General features: G+C 40.2%; 1 protein-coding gene across 4 annotated transcripts in view; it reads left to right on the top strand.

The window, feature by feature from the left end:
- The window catches only part of AHCYL2 (adenosylhomocysteinase like 2), a 170,957-nt gene that overhangs the window by 96,730 nt on the left and 55,315 nt on the right, over positions 1-18,912 (top strand). For 2 of the 4 annotated variants that reach the window (XM_058724320.1, XM_058724318.1), the window contains exons 1-2: positions 17,013-17,135; positions 17,402-17,483. The exons of the other annotated variants lie outside the window; for them this stretch is intronic. In XM_058724320.1, coding sequence (XP_058580303.1) covers positions 17,427-17,483 — 57 coding nt within the window. In that variant the 5' untranslated portion in view covers positions 17,013-17,135; positions 17,402-17,426. Of the gene's footprint in view, positions 1-17,012; positions 17,136-17,401; positions 17,484-18,912 lie in introns of those variants that run through there. 4 annotated transcript variants of the gene reach the window in all.

Below are 18,912 nucleotides of genomic sequence, written 5' to 3'. Positions count from 1 at the left end.
TTTGTGCTCTTTCTTGGTAATTTCACTGCTTAAAATGTCCACCAAATGTACTGGTGAAGTGCTATCTAGTGTTCTTAAGTACAAAAAAGGCTGTGATGTGCTTTGTAGAGAAAGCACATCTAACAACTAACAACGTTAGTTTCATGCAATCATGAGTTGGAGTGCTGTTGGCTGTGAGTTCAGTGTTAATGAATCAAGAATATATAAGGTTTCTTTTTTTTATTAATCAATTAGTTTATTTATTAGAGAGAGAGAGAGAAAGTGAGGCAAGGGCAGAGAGAGAGAGGGAGAGGGAGAGAGAATTCTAACCAGGTTCCACACCACCAGCACAGAGCCCAACACGGGGCTCGAACTCATGAACCGTGAGATCATGACCTGAGCTGAAGTAGGACACGTAACCGACTGAGCAACGCAGGTGCCTCTATAAGGTTTCTTTAAACAAAAGCACAGTCAAAACAGGGTTACCTATTAATCATTTGATGAAAATGTCATGACCATAGGCTCACAGGAGCCTAATCCTGTATTTCCCATAAAAGCAATGCTTCAACATTGGCTGCCTCAGTGTTTGCAGTGACTTTATAAAACAGAAGTACTGCAAATAGTGAGAATCTACTATATTTTATATATTCTTTTCTCCAAACTTTAAAGTACCTTATAGACATTAACTCATTCATCAGTACAACTTCAAAAATTGGCTGCTAGAAAGTGGGTTATTTGTTATATGGAGGATGGCAGTGGGGTTGGGAGGCAATCCACTTAGTAGGTTCTCTCTCTCTCTTTTTTTTAATATTTATATTTGAGACAGAAAGAGAGACAGAGCACAAGTGGGGAAGAGGCAGAGAGACGGAGACAATCTGAAGCAGGCTCCAGGCTCTGAGCTGTCAGCACAGGGCCTGATGCGAGGGCTTGAACCCATCTTGAGCCACAAGATCATGACCTGAGCCGACGTCGGGCGCCACCAGGCACCCCGATAGGTTTTCTTTAATGTTCAGAAGAGTCTAGGACAATTTTTGCTTCTTATTAGGAATCTCTTAAATATTATAATACTCTGTCCTTGGATCTAAAAAGATCTGCTTCCTAATCATGGTCATGTTTGATTTGCTTTGGAACTCATTAGAATATTCCTTATTTGACTTTTCATGAGGAAAGGTAAAAAGGCAAAATAATTTGTAAAGCAATTAGAACTTTTTGGCAGCAAAGTGCCAGGTAGGAAAAATAATCATAGTGGTTATTTTCACAGACATAAAGCAGTAATGATGTAAGTTGTTGAATGTATGGAATTTGCATGTGCTGTGTTGGCAATGACTGCCTGTGTGTGTGTGTGTGTGTGTGTGTGTGTGTGTGTGTGTGTAGAATATGAACTTTCCTCCCTTCAACTCTGTGTCAGATTGTCTAGATCCAGCTAGTTCTTTTATATACTTTCTTAAACTTGTCCTTTCATTTTCATGTAATTGTAGTCTAGAAATCCAGACTTTAACCGTCTTCAGGGTTGACCTTAAAGTTGTCCTCAATTCTTTCAGCCACATTCTCTCTTGAATGCATCTTCTCTAAGCATATTTTTATCATATGATTCTGCTGAGATATTACTGCCCTACTTAGAAACTTTCTGTGGCTACTAGTTGTCTATTTTTAAGTTACTATAAACCAGTTATCTCTTAATGCTTCACAATTCTCCTATAGCTCTTCTCCCCCACCCCCTTAATTGATGTTATTATGTCATAATTCATTGTTAGAGGGGCCTTAGATGTGAATTCCCTCTTTCTGTAACAAAGAAAGAAGTATTCCTTATCCTAAGAACAGTTTCTCCACTTGTGCCCTGGCTCCCATTCTGTCTTCTTCTCTTCTCAGAGACTTTTTTTTCTCAATTTACCCATAAGATTGTCAGATTTGACAACAACAACAACACAAAACACACAGTTAAATTTTAAATTCTGATAACAACAAATAATTTTTAGTGTAAGCATGTGCTGTGCAATACTTAGGACACGTTTTTGTTGAAAAATTATTTATTGTTTATTTGAAATTCAAATATAACTGGTATCCTGAATTTTATCTGGCAACCTTATTTGTCTCTCTTTCCTTTTTTACACTTCTGAACACACACACACACACACACACACACACACACACACTCATTTTCATCCTCCCCCTCTGTTGGATCATTTCTTTCAGAGTTCACTCAAGCTCTAGTAACCATCTTGTTAAACAAAAGCGCACAGGCATGTGCGTGCACACACAAACACACAACACACACTCATACACACACAAAATCAATCACTTCCTTTGACTTATAATCCTTTAGTTATTTCCACATCTCTCTGCTCTGTTTCACAGCTCAGTTTTTCAAAATACTTGTCTGTTTAAAACCGCCTCTCCTACTTAACTTCCTGGTCATTCTTCAATTTTCCCTAATCCTGCTTTCACCTCCTCCCCCCCCCCCCCCCCCCGTCACTCCCCCAAATCACCAGAAACCTCCAGGCTGCCTAATCCTGAAAACTGTTTTCAGTGTCATCTTACCAAAGTTCCCAGCAGTATTTGAAATAGCTGATCACTCTTTCCTTTTTGAAATAATCCCTTTTCTTAATTTCAGTGACACCATTTCTCTTTGGATTTTTCTCTTACTTTTCTAGTGACTGCTTTTCAAATTTCAGCTGCTGGCTTTTCTTATTCTACCCTGGTGGACCAGGGCTCAGATGTGGCTCCTGTTTGTTTGTTTGCCTTTTCCCCCCTCTCTAGGCAATTTTATGCATTCCCATCATTTTATATATTTGTGTGTACATGGAATTTAAATTACAGAAATGGAAGAAATCAGTAACTCTCAATTTTATGCTTCCAACCCAGACTTTCCTCTGAGCTCCAGACTCTATTCAATTGCTATTTCAATCCCACTTGTCTGTCTCATAGACATCTCAAACTTAACTTGACCAAGATTAAGTCTTGATATTCTTCTCATAAGTATTTCCCCTCATTCTTCTCCACTTTAATCAATAGCATCCCTATTTAACCAGTTGGTTGAGCCAGAAACCTGATGGTCATTCTTGATATCTTCCTCATCCTTTACATTCAGTCTGTTCTCAAGTCCTGTTGAATCAACCACCAACATGTCTCAGATCCATTCACTACCATTCATCTAATCTAAGCCACCATCATCTCTCATATATTTTAATGACCTTCTTTTTTTATTTTATTTTTTAAAATTTACATCCAAATTAGTTAGCATATAGTGAAACAATGATTTCAGGAGTAGATTCCTTAGTGCCCCTTACCCATTTAGCCCATCCCCCCTCCCACAACCCCTCCAGTAACCCTCAGTTTGTTCTCCATATTTATGAGTCTCTTCTGTTTTGTCCCCCTCCCTGTTTTTATATTATTTTTGTTTCCCTTCCCTTATGCTCATCTGTTTTGTCTCTTAAAGTCCTCATATGAGTGAAGTCATATGATTTTTGTCTTTCTCTGACTGACTCATTTCACTTAGCATAATACCCTCCAGTTCTATCCACGTAGTTGCAAATGGCAAGATTTCATTCTTTTTGATTGCCGAGTAATACTCCATTGTGTGTGCACTCCATTGTGCACACACACACACACACACACACACATATACACATACATACCACATTTTCTTTATCCATTCATCCATCGATGGACGTTTGGGCTGTTTCCATACTTTGGCTATTGTTGATAGTGCTGCTATAAACATGGGGGTGCATGTGTCCCTTTGAAACAGCACACCTGTATCCCGTGGATAAATGCCTAGTAGTGCAATTGCTGGGTCATAGGGTAGTTCTATTTTTAGTTTTTTGAGGAACCTCCATACTGTTTTCCAGAGTGGCTGCACCAGCTTGCATTTCCATATTTTAATGACCTTCTAACTAATCTTTCCACTCATGTTTATTCAGTTTCTTATCCTTATAGCAGCCATGGTGATCTTTTGAGAACAAAAATCCTTACCAGCTTCCTATTTTTAAAGATTTTATTTTTAGGCAATCTCTACACCCAACATGGGGCTCAAACTCACAGCCCTGAGATCAAGAGCTGATTGCTCCACTGACTGAGCCAGCCAGGCACCCCACTTCCTATTATTATTACAATAAAATTAAAACCTTTCTGTGGCCTGCAAACCCTGCATGATCAGTCCCTGACTACATTTCCAGTTCCATCTCCCACCACTCTCATTGACCGTGTTCTAATCATACAAAGTAAGAATTTGGTAAAAATGCAGTCTTATTCCCAAGCACTTTAAAAATATTTGTCACTGTAAAGTGCAGAATTTAAAAATTTATGAAAATATTGCCAACCAAACCTGAGTATGCATGAGTAGTTATCTGGAAATGATTGAGATATTTAAGACCAAACATCTAATCTCCCCTGCTCCTTAAAATCTCAGAGGCTTCTTGTTTAATTTTCTATGGCTTTAAACAATACCATTGTATTAACTTACAGTTTGAGAGGTCAGAAGTCCAAAATGGGTCTCAGTGGACTAAAACCGATATGTTAGGCATCTTACTCAGCTATAAAAATGAATGAAATCCTGCCATTGTGACACAATGTATGGACTAGGGTGTTATACTAAGTGAAATAGACAGAGTAAGACAAATACCATATGATTTGTGGAATCTAAAAAACAAAACAAACAAAACAAAATGAAACAGAAACAGACTCTTAGATACAGGAAATAAACTGTTGGTTACCAGAAGGGGAAAGGGTTTGGGCAGGTGAAATAGGGGAAGCAGATTAAGAGGTACAAACTTCTTACAATAAACAGTTGTAAAATAAGTAAGTCATGGGGATATAATGTATAGTATGTAGGCAATATAGTCAATAACGTTGTAATAACTTCACATGGTGATAGATGGTAACTAGACTTATTATGGGATCATTTAGTAATGTATAAAAATATTGAGTCACTATGATATACACCTGAAACTGATAGCGTATGCCAATCATACTTTAATAATTTTTCAGAAGGTATCAGTAGGGCTGTATTCCTTCTGAAGGCTTGAGAGGAGAATCTATCTCCTTACCTTTTCCAGCTTCTAGAAGCAGCCAGCATTCCTTGGCTTGTGGCCCCTTCCCCCATCCTCACAGCCAGCAGTGTACATCTTCAAATCTGTCTCTGGTTGCCTCCCTCTTCTACTTGTAAGGAATCTTTTGATTATATTGGGTCCACTTGGATTATTTGAGATAATCTCCCCATCTCAAGGTCAGCTAACTAGCACCCTTAATTCCATCTGCAGCCTTACCTTTGCTGTATATTCACAGGCTCTGGAAATTAGAACATGGACATCTTGGCAGGGAATGGGGAGGCATTGTTCTGTCTATGATACATTTTTTTTTCTTTTTCTTTTTCTCTTTTTATAAGAGCAATACATTCTCGTTCCTGAAAAATTAGAAAACAGACCAGAAATTCAGGAGCTGGTTAGGCTCTGATGATTTCTCTCTCTCTTTTTAAAAAAAAAATTTTTTAATGTTTATTTATTTTTTGAGAGGTGGGGGGAGGGGCAGAGAGAGAGAGGGAGACAGAGGATCCCGAGAAGGATCTGCGCTGACAGCAGAGAGCCCGATGTGGGGCTCGAACTCACAAACCATGAGATCATGACCTGAGCTGAAGTCATATGCTTAACCAACTGAGACACCCAGGTACCCCTCTCTCTTTCTTTTTAAACTGAAGTATAGTTGACATACAATGTTAAGTTCAAGTGTACAACATAATGGCTGGACAATTTTATACGTTATGCAATGTTTACCAAGATAAGTGTTGGTGGTAGTTACCATCTGACACCATACAAAGTTATTACAATATTACTGACTATATTCCCTATGTTGTACTTTTCATCCCGTGACTTGTTTATTTGTAACTGAAAGTTTAGGCTCTGTTGATCTCTTAATGGAAATAGAGATACTTAGTTCATTTTGATTAAGAAGAGATGGTCTCTGAACAGTTAAGGTATTTGAAGCACTAGAAAAACTATTAAAAGTCACAAACAAGAAGGCTGTCTGCCAAGTAAAATAAGACTTTGGGTAGGTAATTTTTCTAGATCTTTGCTTCTTTATCTCTAAAATAAGGAAATCAAGTTAGCTGATCTTTAACATTAGTATCTTTACTAATGTATAAAATTGGTATCTCCATTCTACTAAAAATTAATCAAAAGAGATGAATAGATAACATTACAAGAAAAAATATCGGTAACCACCTGAGGTGATAGATGTTAACTAAACTTACTCTGACAGTCATTTTGTAACCTATACATATGTCAAATCATTGTGTTGGACACTTTATAATAATACAATATTATATCAATTACATCTCAATAAAACTGAGCGGGGAGCTAAAAAAATGCAATCAAAATAGGTGAAAAGATAATATACAGGGGTTTTGTTTCATGGTGTTTTTAAATCTGGTCAATGCATAGCTTTATTCCAGGATTCAGTCAAGTACCATCTTCAGGGTCATGAAAGACAAGGAATAACTGAGGAACTACCATAGATTGGAAGAGACTAAGGAAACATGACAACTAAATGCAGTGTGGGATCCTGGATTGGATCCTGCAACTGAAAAAGGACATTCATGGACGAACTTGTGAAATCCAAATAAAGTCTGTGGTTTAGTTAATAGTATCATACCAGTGTTAATTTCTTACTTTTTATAATTGCCCTGGTTTTACAAGATGTTATGTTAGAGGAACTTGGGCGAAGTGTATATGGGAATTCTCTGTACTGTTCTTGCTGATTGTTCTAAGTCTAAAATCATTTCAAAATGAAAAGTTTAAAAAAAGACAACAGTAAGAGAGGAAAAGCAAGCCACAGAGTGGGAAATGTTTGCAAAAGACCTAAAACCAGACTATATAAATAACTCATACAAATCAGCAAGGGAAAGACTGACAACCCAGTGGAAAAACAGAAAAAAGATTTGAAAAGCCACTCCACATAAAAAAATATCCAAATGGCCAATAAGTAGATAAAAATGTGCTTGACAGTACACAAAATTTCCAGTTTCTCCAAGTTCGAACCCTGTGCCTTGCTGATGGGAATGGAAAATGGTGCAGCTGGTATAGAAAGCGCAGTGTGGTTTTTGGTTCCTCAAAATAATAAACAGAAATATAAATATACGTGTATTTTTCATGTTTATTTATTCTTACTTTTTAAATGTTTATTCATTTGTTTTGAGAGAGAGAGAGGTAGTGCAAGAGGCAGAGGGACAGAGAGAGAGAATCCCAAGCAGGCTCCATGCTGTCAGCAGAGAGCCTGACGCAGGGCTTGATCCCACAACCGTGAGATCGTGACCTGAGAAGAGATCAAGAGTTGGATGCTTAACTGACTGGGTCACCCAGGCACTTTTCTTTATTGTTTCTGAGAGAGAGAGAGAGAGAGAGAGAGCAGAGAAGGGGTAGAGAGAGGGGGACAGAGGATCCAAAGCAGGTTCTATGCTGACAGCAGAGAGCCTGATGTGAAGCTTGAAGTCATGAACCACAAGATCATGACCTAAACTGAAGTCAGAGCGTTAACCAACTGAGCCACTCAAGTGCCCCAAACAGAAATGATTATAATATGATCCAACAGTATACCCCCAAAGAACTGAAAGTAGGGGTTTGAACAAGTATTTGCACACCTGTGTTCATAGCAGCACTATTTATAATAGCCAAAATGTGGACACAACCCAAAAGCCCATCAATGGATGGGAAATGGATAAACAAAATGTGGCATATACATACAATGGAATATTATTATTCGGCCCTAAAAAGGAGTGAAAGTCTTACACATGCTATAATATGGATGGACCTTAAAAACATTATACTAAGTGAAGTATACAAAAGGACAAAAATTCTATGATTCTACTTATATGAGACACCTATGATAATCAAATTCAAAGATACAGAAAATGGTGGTTTCTAGGGGCTGGGGGAAGGAGGAAATGGGGAGTTATTATTTAATGGGTGTGGGGTAGTGAAAAAGTTCTGGGGATGAATGGTGGCTATGGTTGCATAACAATGTGAATGTGTTTAATGCCATTGAATTGTACACTTTAAAAAGGGTAAAATGACAAATGTTATGCACATTTTGCCACACATACAAAAACAACGTTACAGGCCGCTATTCATAATGAACACAGATTCGGAAATCCTCAACGAAATATTAGCCAATCAAATTCCGTACTACATTAACAACATACATCATGATCAAGTGGGAAGTATCGTAGAGATGTAAGGATGGTTCAACATCCACGACTCAGTCACTGTAGTACACCGTATTAACAAAATGAAGGATAAAAATCATACGATCATCTCAATAGAGGCAGAAAAAGCATGTGACAAAATTCAACATCCATTCATGATAAAAACTCTCAACAAAGTGGACATAGAGGAGTTGTACCTCAACATAGTAAAGGCCATAAAAAAAAAAAAAAAACAAAACTGTGCTCAGTGGTGATGATAATGGTGGCTGTGAGATGCAGATTGAAATCACAGTGTGCCACCTTTACATAGAATGCCTAAAATGTAAAAAGACCAACAATACTGGCAAGGGTATGAAGCGACTGGAACACTATTCTCCTGCTGGTAAGAATGGAAATTAGTAAACAAATTTTGGAAACTTGTTTGATGTCATCTACCTAGCTGAACATACGCATACCCTCTTACCCAGCGATTACACTCCTAGATAAATACCCAACCAGAAATATCTTCGTATGGGCACCCTACAACATCTGCAAGAATGTTCATAGCAACATCATTTTTTATGGCACTCAAACTGAAAACAACCTTCAACAGGAGAATGGATTCAACAAATTATGGGTATTCATGTGATGGGATACTTTCTGGTAATAAAAATAAATGAGCTACTGCTAAATGCGACTGACTTGGGTAACTCTTAGAAACATTTTGAGCAGAAAATGATGATATTTGATGATCTTTGTATCAGGTACAAAAATAGGCAAAACTGATTGGTGTTGATAGGAATCAGGGTAGGGAGGAGGCTAACGACTGAGAGGGAACGTGAGGGAAGGCTGTTGGGTGCTGGTAATGTTCTATTTTCTTATCTAGGTAGTGGCTACATAGGTGTGTTGGCTTTTGAAATTGTATCGAACTGTAACTTTTTGATTTGTGTATTTTTTTGTAGGTTAGTTATGCTTCCATAAAAAATGTATTTAAAAATTAAAAGAATGTAGTTAGAAGTCTGCATTCTACATTTATTTAATGGCGTTATATTTCAGTATTTTACCCTATACCCTTCCCATCCCCCTGTGCCCCATCCCCCTCCAGTCCGTGATAAATTCCTTCTCACTTTTATTCTGGTTGCGTTCAAGTTTTAGCTTGACCTCCCTTTGAGGACGGTTTTAGCTAGAGGTGCTAACTGTGCGGCAAACTGAACTTCGACCTGACTGGAGCTCTATTAGCTGTGTCAGGGAAATTGAGGATTTACATTCCACATTCCACTCCCAGAATCTAGAGGATTTAACAGGGAGTGGAGAAGGTGGCATGGTGCCTGCTTTAGTGTACTGTACTCTCTGTATTGCTTAATTGTTTATCTAAGAAGCAGTGATTGGATTAGTCAGTGACAGGGAGGTACAGAATTTTGTTATAGTGATATTTCTATTTATAGTTTTGTCAGTTCTTAGTCATACCTGATTCCCTTTTCTTTCTTTTTTTAAAAAAATTTTTTTTTCAACGTTTTTTATTTATTTTTGGGACAGAGAGAGACAGAGCATGAACGGGGGAGGGGCAGGGAGAGAGGGAGACACAGAATCGGAAGCAGGCTCCAGGCTCCGAGCCATCAGCCCAGAGCCTGATGCGGGGCTCGAACTCACGGACCGCGAGATCGTGACCTGGCTGAAGTCGGACGCTTAACCAACTGCGCCACCCAGGCGCCCCCCTTTTCTTTCTTTTTACCTTTCAGGTGCTTATCCTGTATTTTATTCAGTTGGAGCTTTACTCTGACCTAGCTATTCTTCAAGTCATTTTTTCATTCAGCACATATTCATTGGTTGTTTACTATGTGCTGGGTACTTGGAATACAGGAATAAGACACATAGTCTCTGCCCTCAGATTGCTTGCAGTTCTAATGTGGAAATAGACAAATGATCAGTCTGTCTGGGGGATTAGTCAGTAACTCACAGAATTGATTCTTAACCTAGACCAAGAGCTGGAAATGTGTACTGAAAGAAGTTACAGCTAAGCTAAAATTTGAAAGATGTGTGTGTGTGTGTGTGTGTGTGCGTGCGTGCGTGCGTGCGTGCGTGCGTGTGTGTGTGTGTGTTCACAGTGGGGATGTGGGGGAATTCAGAGAGCTGAGGCTTGGGAGGTATGCACAAGTTTAGATTGTTGTACAGGGTCTTGTGTGTCATGCTAAGGAGTTTGGGTTTTATTTTAAAGACAATGGGGAGGGATGCCTGGGTGGCTCAGTCGGTTGGGCGGCCGACTTCGGCTCAGGTCATGATCTCGCTGTCCGTGAGTTCGAGCCCCGCGTCGGGCTCTGTGCTGACAGCTCAGAGCCTGGAGCCTGTTTCAGATTCTGTGTCTCCCTCTCTCTGACCCTCCCTCGTTCATGCTCTGTCTCTCTCTGTCTCAAAAATAAATAAAACGTTAAAAAAAAAAAAAAAGACGGGGAGCTATTGAGGCATTATGAACAAATAAGTGATGTGATCAGATTTTAACCTGATTGAGCTGTTGATAATCACATATAAATGAGTCGATTTAACAAATTGAGGTAGGCTGTATCGGGATGGAATTATCTAGGCCCTTGTCAAAGTGTAGTCCCAGCAGTACTGGCATCATTGGAGAGCTGTTTAAAAAGTACAATCTTGGGGGGCGCCTGGGTGGCTCACTCGGTTAAGCATCCAACTTTGGCTCAGGTCCTGATTTTGAGATTCATGAGTTCGAGCCCTGCATTGGGCTCTGTGCTGATAGCTCAGAGCCTGGAACTTGCTTTGGATTCTGTGTCTCCCTCTCTCTGTCTGCCTCTCCCCTGCTCACGCTCTGTCTCTCTCTCTCTCTCAAAAATGAATAAACTTAAAAAATTTTTTTTAAAAAGTACAATCTTGGGACCTAAGTCAGCATTTCAACAAGATCTCCAGGCATATTCAAGTTTATTAAGCACTGATTTAGATAGATGTGATGATGGTCAGGCTTTACACAGCTGGTATGAAGAAGAAAGGGCAGATTGCAAGAGATATTATGGAGTACTTTCTTCTTTCTGTTGGAATACTCTTCTCAATATTCCTTCTTGCCAAATACACTCCAGGTACCCCCTAATCATCCTTTACCTTTCAGCTTAAATGGAACTTCTCACTCCCAATATACATGATTGCCACCCTTGCCATATACTTGCGTAGCCCTGTACTTACCTTGTCATTTTTCATATTTTTGTTGTAATTATTTATTTAATTACCTGTTTGTCTCTCCTGACAGCACCATTGAGAGCAGGGGCTGTCTTTTTATGCTGGCTGACACATAATAGGCACCCAGTAAATATTTGTGGTTTGATTGAATGAATTCATCATGTATAGTAGAAGATGGATTTGGGTGTATTGGGGGATATATATATATTAGTAATAATAGTAAATTTGAAATATCACTGACAAGTTTGAGGCACTGTTCTAAGTGGTGCGTGTGTGTGTGTGTGTGTGTGTGTGTGTGATTTGATCCTCTCAGCAGTGCCATAAAGTAGATACTTTTAATGTCCTCATTTTACAGATGAGAAAACTGAGACACAGGGAGGATAAGTAATTTGTTTAAGGTTACACAGTAAATGGGAATCAAGATTTAACATTTTTTTAACGTTTGTTTATTTTTGAGAGACAGAGAGAGAGACAGAGCACGAGCAGGAGAGGGGCAGAGAGAAAGGGAGGCACAGAATCCGAAGCAGGCTCCAGGCTCTGAGCTGTCAGCACAGAGCCCAACGCGGGGCTCGAACTCACAAACTGAGAGATCAGGACGTGAGCTGAAGTCAGAGGCTTAACCAACTGAGCCACCCAGGCGCCCCAGTGTGAATCAAGATTTAAACCAGACAGTCTGGTACCGCTCTGCTATGTCTAGTTTTGGGCAAAATAGCTTCCTGGCACTTTTTATGAATTTCTATGTATTACTTAATTTTGATAACACTCATGTGAGGAAAGGCATTATTATCCTGTTTTACAGATGCGGAAGCAAGGACTTAAAAAGTTATACTGCTTATGTAAAGACACACACAGATAGTAAGTGATGGAGCTAAGCCTGTAGTTTTACCAGTAATGATGATGCCTCCATGTGGAGTCTAAAATACCCGTGGGATATGAGTCTTAAGGTACTGAGAGGTAGGGTGCCTACCATTTAGGTCGTGGGTAGGGGGAGGATTTAGCAATTCCATCTGCTGTGGTAGCATTAGCATTTCAAGTCTGAAGGGATAAGGGAGATCTGAGGCCTAGCAATTCCAGCCAGCCTCATGACTGACCAGATGGAACTTTGAACTCAGGAGGTTAAGAATCTTAGCTTCTACAATAAGCTGTAACTTAGGGGACTAAGGAATAGTTATTGCTTTTTCTTATAGCCTCAGAAACAGACAGCTTAGAAATACTGAATGTCAGTACTGGAAGGAACCAGTTCTAACTTTCCACAGTCTACTATTACCCACCTCCCTCATTTTATAATGAGGAAACCGAAGAAGAGAGTACTTAGGTAACTTGCCAACGCACAATAAAACTATTAGACACAGCCAGGAATAGAGGACAGGGTCACGTTCTTGTATTCTTTGCCCCGTGCCTTATGACTTTCTAGGTTCCAGGTTTATCACCTCTTGTTTAAAACTGTTCTGCTGTTGTAGTTACTTCTTCACCACCGCGTGGTTCCGTTTGACTTTGACCCCCTGGAAATATTAACTTGTTTTTCCTTCTGTAGCCAGGCATATACTCACTCTGGCAAGTCGTCTGGCTTTACCTCCATTAACAGTACTGCTATCAAATCACCCCTGGCAGGAGCACAACTGGCACATAAACTTCAAGTTGTTCCTGGAGTGCAGATGAGATTCTTGTGAGCTATTCATACACCTGGTCCATTTTCGTAAAGCTTGGAGGCCATAGGCACAAATGTAGTTTGTCTAACTTTTTTTTTTTTTTTTTTTTTTTTTTGAAGTTGTAAACTTCTCACCTAAATGTTAAGAGTGCTTATTATAGATGATCATGTGCAGTGGTCTTACTCCAGCCCTTGCTATAGGTGTATCTCTTAAGGCACAGAATGGTAAAATGCAACTCGATTGTAAACAACTTTGTAACTAGTATTTACACCTATACCTCATGCCTTATACAGTCCTACTCAGTTAACAGATCTTCAGTTCCCAAATGTAGTAATAGCTACTGTTTTATTTTTGTTTCACAGTCCTTGCAGAAAGGTGTAGTAAGGCTACAATTTACAAAGGAAGTCTACTTTAGTTAAAACCTACACTAAACAAACAAACAAACACAAAGTCACAGCTGGGGCTCCTGGCTGGCTCATTTGGTGGAACACATGATTCTTGATCTCAGAGTCGTGAGTTTGAGCCCCACGTTGGGTGTAGAGAGTACGTAAATAAATCTTTTAAAAAAAAAGTTGCAACTAAAGTAACATTTAGTTTAGCCTGCAAAAGCAATATATTTTACTTGCGCTTATTCTTTTATTCCCACCCTTTTTTTTAAATAATTTTTTTAATGTTTATTTATTTTTGAGAGAGAGTGTGAGTGAGGGAGTGGCAGAGAGAGAGGGAGACACAGGATCTGAAGCAGGCTCCAGACTCCTAGCTGTCAGCAGAGAGCGCCATGTGGAGCTTGAACCCACGAACTGCAAGATCATGACCTGAGCCGAGGTCGGGCACCCAACTGACTAAGCCACCTAGGTGCCCCCCAACCCCTGTCTTCCTTAAAAGACATTTTCTTCCATGTTTTAACACTACCATGAGGGCAGTCATCTTCCATTTGCTTAATAACTGATTATGTAGAAAACATGTACAGGACCACCAATAGTCTAGTAATTTGCTGATCACTGAAATATTTTGTTTTATTTTTTAATGTTTATTTTTGAAAGAGAGACAGTACGAGTGGGGGAGAGGGAGAGAGAGAGGGAGACACAGAATCCAAAGCAGGTTCCAGGCTCTGAGTTGTCAGCACAGAGCCTGACGCGGGGCTCGAACTCACAAACGGTGAGATCATGACCTGAGCCAAGGGCTTAACCGACTGAGCCACCCAGGTGCCCCTGATCACTGAAATATTTTAAGTGTTGGGCTCTACTCTTTTGGCCTTGATTTGTTCCTAAAAGCTTCATTATGATGCAGATCATAATGGATTATGGTTGATGCAGATCAAGCAATGGAAAGTGGATTATATACTCCTACAGAGATAATATTATAATTAAGGATTAAAACTCTATTAAGGACTCACCACAAATAAGTCAGAGCTGTGGGCAGTGGTATAACTAAGCCCCTGTGAATATAAAGTAATATTCTAAAAATATATTGAACACATTGATTATGCAGGTTACCCTCAGAGTACTGTAAGGTATACATACAGTGTATAAAATCTGACCATTTCTTAAGCCCTTAATGTATGCCAGACACTGTGGGCAAATTGAAGCTGGCTAAGCCCTTGAAAAACGTGGACTCTAATGAGGGACAACACACGTACACAGTAACTTTAATGTGAGGAAGGCTGAAAATAGTGATGTGACCAGTGATGTGACCCAACACTAGAGGAAAGGGAGATTGCTTTTTCTAGGTTAGATTCCATGGCAGATCTAACATTTGAGCAGAACTTGAAGAATTTGCCTATGAGGGTGATAGAAGTGAAGGCAGAATGAATGCATTTCAATTTGAGAAAATGGCATGAGCAAAGGCATGAGGTGGGAAAGGACCTCATCATAATGACATAAGTAAGAGCTACTGTTTATTAATTACTTAGCGTATGCACACTTTTTAAATCCTTGCATCAATGGTGTGAGGTATTATTATTATTTGCGCTATACAGATTGGGAAACAAGAGGGAGAGGGAGGCTAACTAAGGGGTAGAGTCAGTATTCTCACCAGGTCTGTTTAATTCCCAAACCAGTACTCGTAGTGCTGGTCTTCACATCCAGGAAACAGTGGGCAACACAGCTTTTGTAGGGATGGCGTATGTACAGGGATATGGAGCGGAAGACCATCTGGAAAGGATTTATAGAGGGTTTTTAGGAGGCAGTGAAAATGGATAGGGATGGACAGATGGATAGGGATGGAAAATGGATAGGGATGGACAGGCTTGGAAGAATTGGCAATGGATTGTTCTGGGGACTAGGGAAAAGGGGAGAAATCAAAGATGACTGAGGTTTCTATTTGGTTGACTGAAGTAATAGAGGTGGAAAAGTGAGAAGAAACTCGTTTGGAGGGTTGAGGGGAGGAGGAACAATGGAGCAATCATTTTGATTTGGGATGTGTTGCATCTGAAATACAGATGAGAGTGGCTCAATCGGTTACGCGTCTGACTCGACTTCAGCTCAGGTCATGATCTCATGGTTTGTGGGTTTGGGCCCCACCTTGGGCTCTGCACTGACAGTGCGGAGCCTGCTTGGGATTCTCTCTTTCCTTCTCTGTCTCTCTGCCCCTCCCCTGCTCGATATCTCTCTCTCTCTCTCTCTCAAATTAATAAACTTAAAAAAATTTATAAAAAAATAAATAAAATACAGATGAAAGATACCCTCGGAAATTTAGGCAGCAAATGTAACTTCTCATTCTGTTAAAAAGTTTGGATTGAAAGGAAGACCAGACGACAATGACTGGAGGTTGCTGACAACTAAGGCTTTATCAGAATCAACACCCTGACCTCAGAGGGCCTGTCGCTCCTGCATGTCATCAACCTTCTATGTCGTGGCATCACTCATTGCTTCACTCCATATTCCCTCTGTGGCCTTTACACAGCTTCCTTTACTTCCCCCGCTGCTGTTCTCTCTTCTTGTTGCATCTGATCTCTACCTGCCCTGTGATCGCTAATCCTTTGACACCTCTGCGTTCACCTGGTCCAACAGTCCCCTTCTCTTTTCACTTGCCTTTCTCTCTAGCGTACACATCCCGGTCAGTATGTGAGTTCTGCCTTCGCTGGCATCTTACAATACCTCTTCCCCTAGACATTACCGTCTTCTCCATTCCACATCCAAAAGATCATTCTCTTAACCGGTGAAGGTCCTAAGGGCCAATGAACCAGTAATACTAATTTTAATATGAAAACCATCAGCTCTAGAAAAATTATCCTGGATGATGGGAATTAACACTGAAAGAGTCCCTGGTCCATAAAGGGGACCAAAGCAGGCATATCTCATTGGGCTTACTTTGTGCCTGAAATCTCTGGTACTCTTACTGGGTAACCTACCCTAGGAGTGAGCAAAGCAGGTAAGTTAGGCCACCTTTATTCTCATTTTGTCTTATTTCCAAACTTCTGAAGTATGCAGAGAAGAGGGAGCTGGTAGAGGAACCTAAAGAGGGAGCAGCTTCTGAGGTCCCTTAAGGTGGCATCCTGTCTCTTCCCAAAACCAGATGGATGAGTAAAAACCCACTTTAGATAGGAACTTGGAGGCAGCACTAGTCTTGATTGGAAGCTTTGGCTCCCTCTAAACCTACACCGTGTAGCTCCTGACTAGCCTCAGGTAAGCAGCTCATTTACAATTGGTGCCTGTGTTGTCTCTGCAGCTGAAGGCCCTTGGACCTTCATGTACATAGCATAGGGAGCCAGCAGAGGGAGTTGTGGTCCCAGAACTTTCTTCAGAGATCCTAGTTTCTGATTTTGTCAGAGATCTTCCCTGGCACCATCCGAATCAAATCTCCCTTGCAATAAGAATTTAACTTGAGATATTTCTGAGTCTGGTGCCAGACCCCTGGTGTGAGCAGATGGGGAGGTTCTGCATAGCTGTTTAAACTTGAAAGCCATAAGGAACTCTTGATTTCAAGGAAACGCCTGTTTACAGATCCAAATCAAGCAACTCTTGAGAAATGGGAGTGCCTTCTTGACCTCGATCCTTATTGATCTTGGTATCAGCACCTCCAGTGACGTGTCCTCAGGGGCGGGAGAAAATTAACAAGTGCCTTACACACAGGGAAAGAGAGGAAGCCTGACTCTTGCCGTGGAAAGTGTCCACTGGGGAGGCGGGGGTTGAGTGTTTGGGTAGCATTAAACAGTGAGTGTCCTGTGGGAAGTTCAGTGCCTGGGTGCAGAATTTTGCATCAGCTCTGACTTTGAACCAAAAGCAGAAGGTTTGAAGGGGGCCAGTAAGGGACTTGTCAGGCAGTTGACTAATGATCTTAATTTGAATAGAAAGCCTCTTTTGAAAGAGGATGCAGCTTCTGCTAGATATTGTGAATTTCTGAATCACTAGGCTTGGTTCTGCTTTGGGGCACTCAAAAAACCCTGGCATTTCCAAACCAGCTTTCCCTTTTGCTTCAGGACATAGATTACCCAAGCCTGCACTATGGAGAAGTGGGACGGTAATGAGGGCACCTCAGCTTTTCACGTGCCTGAGTGGATGGTGAGTTCTTTGGTCGCTTTGCTTTTCCTTCTGTTTCTTGGTAATGAGGCAACCATTTCTGACCAGTGACGAGGATCACCTGTGACAAGTCCCTACCAAGATGTGTGGGTGGGAGAGCAATTATTACTCTAATTTCTGATTAGCTCCTGTGTCTTGGGTCCCCGCTGTTTCTTAATTGCAAGTGAAACTGGGAAGGGTCTGGGAGCTGCCTGGCCAGAGTCAGCTACTGCCTGGTTGTCTGTGCTGGGCTACTGCTCCTGGTATACTGCATGGATTGTGTTGCCCTGTGAGTGCTTTGCACTCTGTGTGCAAGCTAATGCTTAGTTTATTTCTCAAGGGGGTAGAGAAAAAGAATAGTGAGGGGGGAAAAACAGAACTTGTAGAAATGGTGGTCTCTCAAGTCTCTGAAAAGATGTAAGATATTTCTTCCCTAACTGCCCATTTTTTCCCTCCAGTCAAAACATTTCCCCAAACACTCTTTCTATGTATATTTCTGAAGGGCAGTCACTATAGCTCTCTTGGTACTGTTCTTCAAAATGCCATATTTGCCCGATAGGTAATCTTACTGTAATTTAAATATAAGGACTTATTTTTTGATAAGAACTAGTACATAACACCTAGGATTTTAGGTCCAATTTCAACTTTTGATTTAAAAACAGCAACCATCCTAATGTTCCTAACTGGTCTCTTCTAGGTTCGGCCTGATTTGTTACAGTCTGTACCAGCAGTCTGTTTGTTTATATCTACATCTATATCTGTATCTATATCTATATATCTATATCTATATCTATATCTATATCTATATCTATATCTATATCTATATCTATATCTATATCATCTATCTATCTATATAATTTCCCTATGGAAAACTAGTTAGAATATATATATAACATACCCTAAGTTCTTTTCAGTGTTTATGGAATTATGGACTTAAAGAAATAACCATCAGTAATGAGACTGAGTATATAGTAAGCCTGACAAAGGCCCTGGAGAGCCTGCATTTCAACTCTCATTGTCACAACTCTTGTTTATTTTTTGTGTTGGGGTTAGTGCTGTTGCGGTTCTTTTTTTTGTTTGTTTTTTTTTGTTTTTAAGTTTATTTATTTTGAGGGTGGGAGGCAGAGAGAGAGGGAGAGAGAGAATATCAAGCAGGCTCAGCACTGTCAGTGTAGAGTCCAACACGGGGCTCTATCCCACGAACCATGAGATTGAACCTGAGCTGAAATCAAGAGTTGGACACTTAACCGACTAAGCCACCCAGGCGCGCCTTGCTGTTGTTGTTCTTAATGTTGTTTCAGAACCTTGTGCTCAGTGTTAGAATGTTTAACGGAAAGAAATCCTACCCATTCACAGGCTTACATCAAATAATGTAGTGTTTTAACATTGATGGAAAGGATTCACATAACAATTCTAGTTGGATTTTAAGTTT

Source organism: Neofelis nebulosa, chromosome 4, assembly GCF_028018385.1.
Source record: "Neofelis nebulosa isolate mNeoNeb1 chromosome 4, mNeoNeb1.pri, whole genome shotgun sequence".
Taxonomy (NCBI): domain Eukaryota; kingdom Metazoa; phylum Chordata; class Mammalia; order Carnivora; family Felidae; genus Neofelis; species Neofelis nebulosa.
Note: the sequence above shows the minus strand (reverse complement) of the source record. Positions and strands in the feature narration are given on the sequence as shown.